General features: G+C 37.3%; 1 protein-coding gene across 2 annotated transcripts in view; it reads right to left on the bottom strand.

The window, feature by feature from the left end:
* Nucleotides 1-11,029, bottom strand: part of nedd9 (neural precursor cell expressed, developmentally down-regulated 9) — a 100,345-nt gene extending 89,316 nt beyond the window's left edge. For both annotated transcript variants that reach the window (XM_055157152.1, XM_020923807.2), the window contains exon 1: nt 10,845-11,029. Coding sequence is in view for 1 of the 2 variants with exons in the window: in XM_020923807.2 (XP_020779466.2) it covers nt 10,845-10,856 (12 nt within the window). In the remaining variant the exon portion in view is untranslated. The remainder of the gene's footprint in view (nt 1-10,844) is intronic.
* Nucleotides 11,030-11,924: the final 895 nt, after the last annotated feature.

Here is an 11,924-nt window from a genome sequence, read left to right as displayed (position 1 = left end):
CTTTTCTGTCTTTTTCCTCCTCCACACACTCTCTCTCCTGTTTCTCTCCTCCGTCCCTCTGCCTCTTGTATCTCCATCTCCTCTTCTTCCTTCTCACTCGCTTTCTGCTTCTCATACCCATCACCATCACCGTTCCACCAGTTTCCTCTTCTTCTCACTAGTTAAGTTTAGTCCTTGTTCAGTCCTGCTTTAGTCCTGGTTCAGTCCTGGTTTAGTCCTGGTTTAATCTTGGTTTAGTCCTGGTTTAGTCCTTGTTTAGTCCTGGTTTAGTCCTTGTCCAGTCCTGGTTTAGTCCTTGTTTAGTCCTTGTTTAGTCCTGGTTTAGGCCTGGTTCAGTCCTGGTTTAGTCCTGGTTTAATCTGGTTTAGTCCTGGTTTAATCTTGGTTTAGTCCTGGTTTAGTTCTGGTTTAGTCCTAGTTTAGGCCTAGTTCAGTCCTGGTTTAGTCCTGATTCAGTCCTTGTTTAGTCCTGGTTTAGTCCTTGTCCAGTCCTGGTTTAGTCCTGGTTTAGTCCTGGTTCAGTCCTGGTTTAGTCCTGGTTTAGTCCAGTCCTGGTTAGTCCTGGTTAGTTATGGTTCCAGTCCTGGTTTAGTCCTGGTTTAGTCCTGGTTTAGTCCTGGTTCCTGGTTTAGTCCTGGTTTAGTCCTTGTTCAGTCCTGGTTTAGTCCTGGTTTAGTCCTAGTTCAGTCCTTGTTTAGTCTTGTTCGGGGGCGTGTATTTGGATAAACATGCTTGTCTGGGTCACTCCTCAGCCTGACTCACTGCCCTTTAAACCCACAGTAGCAGAGTACACACACTACACACAGTACACGCAGTACACACGGGTCCATAGTTCATCGTAGTACTCGCCCTGTACTGTATCTGGCTCTGGTCCAGCTCTGGCAGAGGAAGGAACACCCCTTCGACTGGAACCCACACACGGCCTCTCCTCCCTGGGAGAGAAACGCCCTCTGCCCCCTGCACTGGACCATGAACTCACACTCACAGTACAAGAACAGCAGTAGCAGTAGTAGTAGTAGTAGTAGTTTTAATAACAGTCGTAAAAGTTGTAGCTGTGGTAGTAGTGATTGTAGAAGTAGTAGTTGTAGTCCTAAGTAGTGGTTGCAGTTATAATGGTAGTAGTAGCAATAGCAGAATGGTAGAAGTAGTAGTAGCAGTGGTAGCAGCAGAAGTAGTAGTAATACTAATAATAACTGTAGTAGTAGCCTAGTAGTTGTAGTTGTGATAGTACAGGTAATAGATGTAATAGTAGTGGAAGTAACAGTAGTAGTCAACAAAAGTAAATGATAGCCCAGTAGTAGTAGTAGTAGTCTTAGAAGTAGCAGTAGCAGCAGTAGTAGTGATGGTAGTAGTAGTATTAGTAGAGGCAGTAATCACATTCATCAAGAATAGTAGTTGTAGCGTAGTAGTTGTAGTTGTGGTAGTACAGGTAGTAGAAGTAATAGTAACAGTAGTATCAGCAGCAGTAGTAGTAGTAATAACAGTAGTAGTAGTAGTCGTAGCAGTAGTAGCAGCAGCAGCAGCAGTAGTAGTAATAACAGTAGTAAGTAGTAGTAGTAGTAGTAGTAGTAGTAGTAGTAGTAGTAATCACTTTCATCAAGAGAAAATGGTAGTAACAATTGTAGTAGAAGTATTTGTAGTTGTGATAGTACAAGTGGTAGTAGAAGTAATAGTAATAGTAGTAGCAGCATCAGTAGTAGTAGTGGTAGTAGTAAAAGTTGTAGCTGTAGTAGTAGTAATTGTAGATTTAGTAGCTCTAGTCAAAAGTTGTGGTTGCAGTTGTCATGGAACTAGTACTAATAGTAGAATAATAGAAGTAGTAGTACTAACCACAGCAACAGCGGCAGTAGTAGTAGTAATAACACTTTCATCAAGTAAATGGTAGCCTAGTAATAGTAATAGTAGTAGTCTTAGTAGTAGTGGCAGCAGTTAGTAGTACCAATAACAGTAGTAGTGGTAGTAGTAGTATTAGCAGAAGTAGTAAATCGTAGAAATGAACATAGTAGTCGTAGCCTAGTAGTTGTAGTTGTGATAGTACAGGTAGTAGAAGTAATAGTAATAGTAGTAGGAGCAGCAATAGTAGAAGTAGTAGTAGTAGTGCAAATAGAAGTAGTAGAAATGTTCTTTATAACTATCAAAAGGAGTACATAGTATCCCAGTAGTAGTAATATCAGTAGTAGTAGTAGGGGTAGTGGTGGTAGCAGTAATAGTAGTAGTAATAATAACAGTAGTAATGGTTGTAGTAGTAGTAGAAGTAGTAATCACTTTCATCAAGAGTAAACAGTAGTAATCATAATTGTAGTAGTAGCCTAGTAGTTGTAGTTGTGATAATACAGACAGTAGAAGTAATAGTAGTAGTAGTAGCAATAGTAGTTGTAGTAGTAGAAGTAGTAGTAGTAGTAGAAGGCATTTTCCCAATCACTTTCAACAAAGGTAAACAGTAGCCCAGTAGAAGTAGTAGTAGTAGTCTTAGTAGAAGTAGTACTGGTGGTGGTAGTAGCAGTAGTAGTAGTAGTAGTAATAAAAGTAGTAGTGGTAGTAGTAATATTAGTAGAAGTAGTAATCACTTTCATCAAGAGTAAATGGTAGTAATAATTATAGTAGAAGTAGCCTAATAGTTGTAGTAGTGATAATACAGGTAGTAGGAGTAATAGTAGTTGTACTGGCAGCAGAAGTAGTTGTAGTAGTAAAAGAAGTTTCCTCAATCACTTTCAACAAGAGTAAATAGTCGCCCAGTAGTAGTAATTGTTGTGGTAGTAGTCGTAGTTGTTCTAGTAGCAGTGACAGTGCTAACTACTCTGCCACAGTACTGCATAAAGAAAGTACTACAAAGACAAATATAATGTACGATTCACCCCGTCCTGTACATCTGACATCACATAAATGTCAGCTCCGTGTAATCTCATTGATATTTCCACAGACTGAACACGGTGACGCAGATCAGGCAGTGACATTAGCATTAGCATACGCCGCTAGCACATCCATAATGCCGCTGATAATCACGTTACACTGGTGCTGTTAGCGTTAGCATGCCGTATTAGCTCATCCATAATGATTGTGATAACAGCATTACAGCAGCGCACGGCAACACACGGAGAGGAGCACTGTGACACGGGCTTCAGGCTTCAGTTTAGCTTCCTTTTGTGTCCAGTTTAGTTGCATTTTGGTTCAGGTTTGGTTCATTTTTGTAGTTGTGGTCCACTGTTCATTTTGGTTTGCAGTTCTGATTCATTTTTAGTCCCATTTTGGTCAAGTTTTGGTTCAGTTTGGGTTCAGTTTTGGTCCTTTTTTGTCCAGTTATAGTTAATTTTTGGTCCTATTTCAGTTTAGTTTTGGTACAGTTTGGGTTCTGTTTTGGTCATGTTTTTGTCTAGTTTTGGTTCATTTTTGGTCCTGTTTTGGTTCATTTCTGGTCATATTTTGGTTCAGTTTTGGTGTTGTTTTTGTCTAATTTTGGTTAATTTTTTCGTCCTGTTTTTGTCCTGTTTTGGTTCATTTCTGGTTCTATTTTGGTTCAGTATGAGTTAATTTTTGGTGCTGTTTTTGTCCAGTTTTGGTTTATTCTTGGGCCTATTTCGTTTCAGAGTGGGTTCAGTTTTGGTCCTGTTTTTAACCAGTTTTGGTTCATTCTTGGTCCTAATTTGGTCCCATTTTGGTTCAGTTAAGTGGACTGTTTTGGTAAATTTTTGGTGCTATTTTTGATTCATTTTTTGTCCTATTTTGATTCAGTTTTGGTCAATTTTTTATCCTATTTTACTTGAGTTTTGATTCATTTTTGGTCTTATTTTGGTTCAGTGTGGGTTCAGTTTTGGTCCTGATTTTGTCCAGTTTTGGTTCAGTTTGGGTTCTGTTTTGATTCGTTTTTGGTGCTATTTTTGATTCATTTTTTGTCCTGTTTTGTATCAGTTTTGGTAAATATTTTGTCCTATTTTACTTCAGTTTTGGTAAATTTTTTTGTCCTATTTTACTGCAGTTTTCCATTTGTGGTCCTACTTTAGCTCAGTTTTGGTCCTGTTTTGGTGTTGTGGATCAAAGAAACAAAACCAACATAAACGTTCACAGAGACGGTGGCTTCTGCGTCACACGAGGAAAAAATAAAACACATCTTTGTCTACACCAATGCATCCTTTCCACAATCTGGAACTAATTTAGCTCGATAAAAACCCTCTAGTTTTGGTCATGATTTAGTCCTGTTTTGATTAGAGACGGACCGATATTTTAGGCCGATATTTACACTTAAATCTCGAGCTGAGGGTGATACTTTGTTTTTGCCGATCTCCCGCCTAAATGACTTGTTTAGGACTTTATTTGAACACTTTATTGCAAACAGATACCAGCTCAAAACAAGACTACACTGCTCTCTTAAAGTTTTGGAGTAAAACGGCCGTGGGTGAGTTTGTGGTGCGTTTAAATGACATATTTGGGGAAAATAATCAAAAGCAGACCTATGTATCGGCCCGAAAATATCGGCAGAGCTTTATCGGTCATTGGTTTCTCTAGATTTCAAACAATCGGTATTGACATCGGGCATGAAAATATGTAAAATTGTGGAGCTCTAGTTTTGATCAACTTTTTGTTCCAGTTGAATTTGAGTTTACACTTTACTTTGGTTCTGGTTTGAGCCCAGTTTAATTCTGATCTAGACTTGGGTTGGTCCAGGTTTTGTTGGTCCTGTTTCGTTTTGGTCCATTTTTTAATCCACTTTTAGTCCAGCTTTAGTTCCCATTTGAGTCCTGTTTTATTCCAGTTTTAGTCATGTTTTAGTCTTGGTTTAGTCCTACTTTAGTCCAGTTTTAGTCCCATATAATCCTTTTTTTTTTTTTTTAAGGTCCTATTTTAGTCTGGTTTTAATCCTGATTTGGTACAATTTTACTCCAGTTTAATCCTGTTTAAGGTCTGGTTTAGTACTGTTTTAGTCATGTTTTAGTCCTGTTAAAGTCTCGGTTTAGACCAGTTTTAGCCCTGTTTTAGTCCTGTTTAAGTTCTGGTTTAATCCTGTTTAAGTCCTGGTTTAGTTTAGTTTTAGTCCTGGTTTTGTCAAGTTTTAGCCCAGTTTAAGTCTATGTTTAGTACTGTTTTAGTCCTGTTTAAGTCCCGGTTTAGTCCAGTTTTAGTCCCGGTGTAGTCCAGTTTTAGCCCTGTTTTAGTCCTGTTTAAGTCCCGGTTTAGTCCAGTTTTAGCCCTGTTTTAGTCCTCCTTTAGTCCTGTTTTGGTCCAATTGTAGTCCTGGTTTAGCCCTCCTCTAGTCTTATTTTAGACCAATTTTAGTGTTTGTTTAGTCCTGGTTTGGTCCTATTTTAGTCCAGTTGTAGTCCTTGTTTAGTCCTGGTTTGGTTCTAGTTTAGACCAGTTATAGTCCTGGTTTAGTCCTGCTTTAGTCTTACTTTAGCCCAATTTTAGTCTTTGTTTAGTCCTGTTTTGGTCCTGTTAAATCCTATATAAGTCCCGGTTTAGTCTAAATTTAGTCCTCATTTAGTCCAGTTTTAGTCCTGTTTTGGTCCTGTTTTGGTCCTGTTTTGTTCTTGTCCGTGGTCGTGCGTCACTGTGTGTCAGTCTCTGTTGACATGTGCTAATGTAGCTCCTATCACATTTCACTCTTGTTTGGAGCCTGATGAATAATTTAGCTCTATTTTAAGTGTTTCTAATTCTGCGTTGTGCTCGGGGCCTCTGGGGACTGTTATGTGAGAGCCCACGTTTAGCGACAGGGGCGGCCCAGGTGAGAAAGCAGGAAGTGTTATGCAATCAAATCAAAAACTGCAATTTGACTTAACTGCAGTTTTTGAAGTACCATCATTTCCTCCACAAACATGAAAATCTCCTGGATCATTCTGCATTAAGAAACTGCTAACCCCGTAGTTTAGATTTGTTCAAACGTGCTCTTAAATACGTTCGTGTGCGTCAGATGCCCTCCCGTGTCTCCATGGGGTTTTATTCTGCATAAAAACATGTTCTGAAATGTGATTCTTGAGTCAGTTTGTCAGTTCAGCTTTCAGGGGGGGTTTTTTGTCAATACTTCTGGGCGTATTTAAAATGTGAACTTTGAACAGAAGTCTACTGAGATTCAATATTTTTCCCAGTAATTTCACAATTTTTGGTCAATAACACCGTCTAGTTTACATAGGTTCAAATAAGGGGAATATTTTTTGTTAATGTTTATGAGCACCAAAATGCAGGAGGCAATAGACCTTTTTCACAACGCTGTAGGTTTGTGGAACTTCAGGTTAATGTTTTTTTTTTTTGTGGCAAAATATCTGTGTAAATGTCTGGTGTATTCTCCAACAGCTTCATAAATCTGCCCCATCACCAAATCTTCAACCAACAAACTCCACAAAGGAGAAACATTCGAACATGAACAATTTATCCACAACTATCAAGAGAAGAAAGGAAACAGCGATGACGATGCATTAGTCACACACTGAACACACTTGATACGATACATATCTCGATACAGTGCACTTTTGTTTCGATATGATATATTTCAAATCGATTCCATACAGTTCAATAAAAAATAAAGGCTAAATCATGGCTGTGACACTAAAAGTCTTTGTTAAACCACTTCTTGTGCAAAGTTCATATGAAACACAAACATTTTAATCCTCAAAACAGGAAAAATATCAAATGTGTTGCATAAATGAGTTTCCTTTCACTCCACAAGCAACAAAACTGTAGCACTGTAACAAAATAATTTAGTAAAACACACATAAAAATACTCTTGGTGATATATCGATACAGCAGCCCACGATATCAATACTGTATCATCACATTAAACGATACGATATATCGATATTCCGATATTTTTGCACACCCCTATCCAGCATTAGCAAAAATTTCTAATCAGAAAATTTTCTAGTATATGAGCACCAAAATCACCAAAATTCAGGATGCAATTAGATATTTTTTTAATCGATTTCTGTCTTTTTCCCCAAATGGACTCAAATATAGTCGTCACATCTGCCTTGGGGCTCAACAATGCAAAATGTCTGTCAATCTGCGCCCATATGACCACTTCCAATCCAACCGTTACACTCAGGCTATTAATTATAGGCTTGGAGGGGGAAGTGTTTTGCCCAATGACACAATGGAAGCCTGCAGAGCCCGTAACAGGAATCAGTTAGCAGGTAAACAGCTCAATTAGCACGCCTGGCCTTTATTGTAAAAGCAGCTCACGGTAAACTCCGCTTGTTTGTGGGGAGGAAGTTGCTAATTGTTTACTCGAGTAACTGATAAATGTTGGTGTGGGTGTTTCTGGGAGGGCATCTGATGTAGTGTATGTAAGTAATATGTAACGCACTGAAGGGGGAAGGATAGATCGATATATTACGCACACCATTCAAAACGAAACACGAGGGGAAATAAGAACATTTTCTACATAAACCTTCCAAACGTCAGATTATGCGTCACGATCTGAAAGTAGAACGACTCTCGCTGAGAAGAGGAAAAGCCTGCTGGGAAAATTTGAACCTCCAGCAGGAGTCTCTCAGTGTGGAGTCTTCTGAGTTTGCGACAAATATCAGACAATTCAACTTTCTGTGCAAGAGTATTTCTAAACTCCAAAAATATCTATTATAACATTTTTAACACTGTTACGGAGTTATACATACATGCTGTAGCTGCAAAAAGGATAACAAAACTGGACTAAACCAGGACTAAACCAGGAACAAACCAGGACTAAACCAAGACTAAACCAGAAATAAACCAAGACTAACCTAGGACTTAACCAAGACTTTACCAGAACCAAACCGGGAATAAACCACAACTAAACCTGGACTAAACCAGGACTAAACCAAACCTAAACCAGGACTGAACCAGAACTAAACCAGAACTAAACCAGGGCCAAACCAGGACTAAACTAGGACTAAACCATATCTAAACCAGGACTGAACCAACATTAAACCAGGATTAAACCAAGACTATACCAGAACTAATCTAGGGCTAAATCAGGACTAAACAAGGACTAAACCAGAAGTTAACAATGAATAAACCAGGACTAAACCAAGATTAAACCAGGACTAAACCAAGATTAAACCTGGACTAAACCAAGACTAAATTTGGACTAAAATGGAAGTAAACTACAACTAAACCAGAACTAAACCAGGACTAACCCAGCATTAAACCAAGACTAGAAAAGAGAACCACGTCACAACAAAATTAGAGCCAAACCAAACACTATATAGATTTTACAGCAGAAAATCAACATAAAAATGTGTCACAAACATCTTTAAAAACACGATCTTAAATATCTACAGTAAATATCTAAAATAAAGACTCATTAAAGTGATGTGAGCGATGTGGAGAGTCAAACAGTGACATAAACCTGACTCATTTCAAGTGAAAATCTAAAACATGATGCAAACTTCCTTCTACTGGACCTACCGCCTGACAACATAATAAAAATAAAAATAATACGAGTTACTTTACAACCAGTCGAGTCACTAAACAAGAGGAAACTTTTTTACATTATGAGCCTCAAATCTGATAAAAAAGAATCCACTTCCTCTTTCAAGATAGAATTTTGAGCACTGCTGAGCTCACGTCACTTTGCATAATTTGCTGATATAATAAACCGTCAGAAATGCTTCAAAAAATCTTTTATATTTGTCTTATTTCTGAATTAAATTGTGAAAAATCTAATCTTGTTTAGTTAAATGGTCCACATTACTACATTTTCTGATCTCTGTTATAATGTTTCCTCAACACAGACGGACTGGAGTTCTTCTCTCAAACTGAAAACACCCTGCTCCACCTTGTGATGTCATGTGGTAATACAGGAAGAGCTCCACTGGGTTTTTAAACTCCACACATCTTCACTAGAATCAGTTGGAGCATTTCAAACATGGAATTGCAAATCTATACTTATCTAAAGGTAGAAAGGAAATAGAGTTAACTTGAAAACTACCTCTTCATGACATCACAAGGTGGAACGAAGCATTTTGATCTGACAGACGATTAATAAAGGATTAATTAAACATGTGTGAATGAAACAAAACACAAATCCAAGGTCTGTTTTTGAGAACGTAACAACATTATAATGTGGCTTAAAGCTCAAAAAAGTTAATTTTGTGTAATATAGAACCATTAACCAATTATGTTTTAGATAAATTGACTAAAAACACAAATTTTTAGTTTTGGCCTATACATTATTTCCATATCCCTAATTCTAAACTGCACTTATTCACCACAAAAATCTAAAATGAAAAGAGTAAGTTGCATATTTTGGTGTTAAAAAATGCAATAAATTAAGTCATTTCTATGTAGTTTTTTAAATGTAAACCAGAACTGAACCAGAACTGAACCAGGACTAAACCAGAACTAAACCCAGACTAAACCAAGACTATACCAGAACTAAACTTGGACCTAACCAGAAGTAAACCACAACTAAACCAAGACTAAACCCAGATTAAACCAGAAGAAAACTACAACTAAACCAGGACTAAACCAAGACTAAACCAGGACTAAAGTAGGACTAAACCAGGAGTAAAACAAGACTAAACCAGAACTAAACCATGACTAAACAAAAAAATGGAAATAGTAAGGTACATATTTTAGGTTTAAAAATACAATAAAACAAGTAATTTCTATGTCTTTTTAAATTTAAACTAAACCAGGACTAAACCAAAATTAAACCAGGATTAAACCAGAAATAAACCACGACTAAAGTAGGACTAAACCAGGAGTAAAACGAAACTAAACCAGAACTAAACCATGACTAAACTAAAAAAAAAAAAAAAATGGAAATAAAGTTACATATTTAAGTTTTAAAAATGCAATAAAACAAGTAATTTCTAAGTTGTTTTTTTTTTTTTTTTTTTTTTTTTTTTTTAAATCAGAAGAAAACTAGGAAAAACCCAGGACTAAACCAAGACTATACCAGAACCAAACTAGGACTAAACCAGGACTAAACCAAGACTAAACTAAAAAAAAATAATAATAATAATTGAAACAGTAAGTTACATATTTAGGTTTTAAAAATGCAATAAAACAAGTAATTTCTATGGGTTTTTTTTGTTTTTTTTTTTCTTTCTTTTTTTTTTTTTTTTTTTTTAACCAGAAGAAAACTAGGACTAAACCAAGACTAAAACAACACTAAACCATGACTAAACAAAAAGGTTTAGTTTTAAAAATGCAATAAAACAAGTCATTTCTATGTTTTGTTTTGGGGGTTTTTAAACCAGAAGAAAACTAGGACTAAACCAACACTAAACCAGGACTAAACTAAAAAAAGAAAAGAAAAATGTAAACAGTAAGTCGCATATTTTAGTTTTAAAAATGCAATAAAATCAAGTCATTTCTACGCCTTTTTAAATTTCAACTAATTAACACATTTCCAAAACAAAAGACAACATTTTACTTTCAAAACTCTCTTTTCAAACTCTCTAATTCAACTTTTCCACTTAGTATTAACATAACAGTGACGGAGGCGGGCCCGCAGACGGGGGGGGTCCGCTACTGCTGCACCAACATCACATTTACGCACCTGGTAATGTCATAAACGTCTTATTATAGCGATAAATGGACGCAATAAAAGAAGATTAGCGTGTCTACGTGCAAAAATAGAAACCAAGCGCACGTTAAAGGCTAGAAATACATTTTAGAGACCAGATTTTTTTGCGTTTAAAGTGCAGAGTTCGCTCCATCCGTGATAGTTTTGGAATACTCGCCAACGTGCGCAGTGGTTAAGGGTTATTTTTGCACAAAACCGTATGGCAACAGCGTAAAACAAGAAGTGGTCAAAAAAAAAAAAAAAAAAAAAAATGCGGAAAACGTGTGGAAATAAGAGTTTTTGTGTTGCCAAATTTAGGCGGAATAGAAACTGCGAGCCGCGGTTCAACTTGGAGTGAACTTACTTTGTATTTCATGGCGTTGATCCTTCTTTTGCGTCGTGTCCTCGTGTGGGAAAAGTGTTAAAATCCGCTTTGGGAGGTGGAAAAAGTTACGTGGTGTCGCTTTATCCAGCCATGGAGCGTTTCGGAGACGGGTAAAGGCGCACGGGTCCGGTGTGAGCGGAGGAGATCCGGATAGTGGCACTTGGCTGCCCGCTACGACGCACACCGCTATCCTATTTGCATAGCTCTGCGCCGATTGGACGAAGTGAATTCAAGCTCCGCCCCCAAACCCCCCGTCACCCAAGGGTGCTCTGCAGGGTGACGTCATGTTCGGTGCTGACAACAAAAGAGGAAACAGGAGAGTGGGGGAGTAAGTAAGAAGAGTAAAAAGAGTTAGTCGGAGAAGTCATCATGGAAAAATGTCCTTCTGAATGAAAGCCTGCGTTTTCCACTCCAGCTTCAATTTCACTGAAAATACACACGATTTGTTCTAAATGAGTGAAATCAAGACTAGTCAGAGGTGGGTGAAGGTGCTCAAAAGTTGTATTCGAGTAAGAAGAACGTGGAATAAAGGCAAAAGTATTCAGAGAAACGGAGTAACAGCTGGATTTATGATTTTTGAGTTACTAAAATCAGCAAACACTAAATCAGAGATGGGCATTTATTCTTTCCATGGGGTCACGTGAGAAACAGAAAATATTGTGGAAAATGCTCAATTCTGCATAATATTAATTGTATTTCTTTATAAAAATCTGTAAATATTGTTGTTTAGATGAGCTGCTCAGACTGATAAGAGTTTATGTTCTGACTAAACAATGAAAAAGTGAATCTGCTGAACAAAAAATGTCATTAAAAACACCTCTAAAAGCAAAGCAATGCAGCTTTTCATGCATGAGGTCAAATTATAAAATATGTTTTCTGGATGAAAGAAGAGACATCAGCGTTGACATGAAATAAAATGATAACAAAGTATAGTGGAGAGCCTCAGATCCTTTTTATCTCCTTTTTCATCCAGTAAGTTATTTGCCCACTCAGGATCTCTGAACAGCACCTGATTATTATTATTTCATTTCAGTGGTGATCCAGCAAGAGCTCCAACTA

The sequence above is a fragment of the Boleophthalmus pectinirostris genome, unplaced genomic scaffold (assembly GCF_026225935.1).
Source record: "Boleophthalmus pectinirostris isolate CB_2022bp ecotype Guang Dong unplaced genomic scaffold, ASM2622593v1 HiC_scaffold_21, whole genome shotgun sequence".
In the NCBI taxonomy this organism is placed as follows: Eukaryota; Metazoa; Chordata; class Actinopteri; order Gobiiformes; family Gobiidae; genus Boleophthalmus; species Boleophthalmus pectinirostris.
This window is presented reverse-complemented; position numbering and strand designations above follow the sequence as displayed.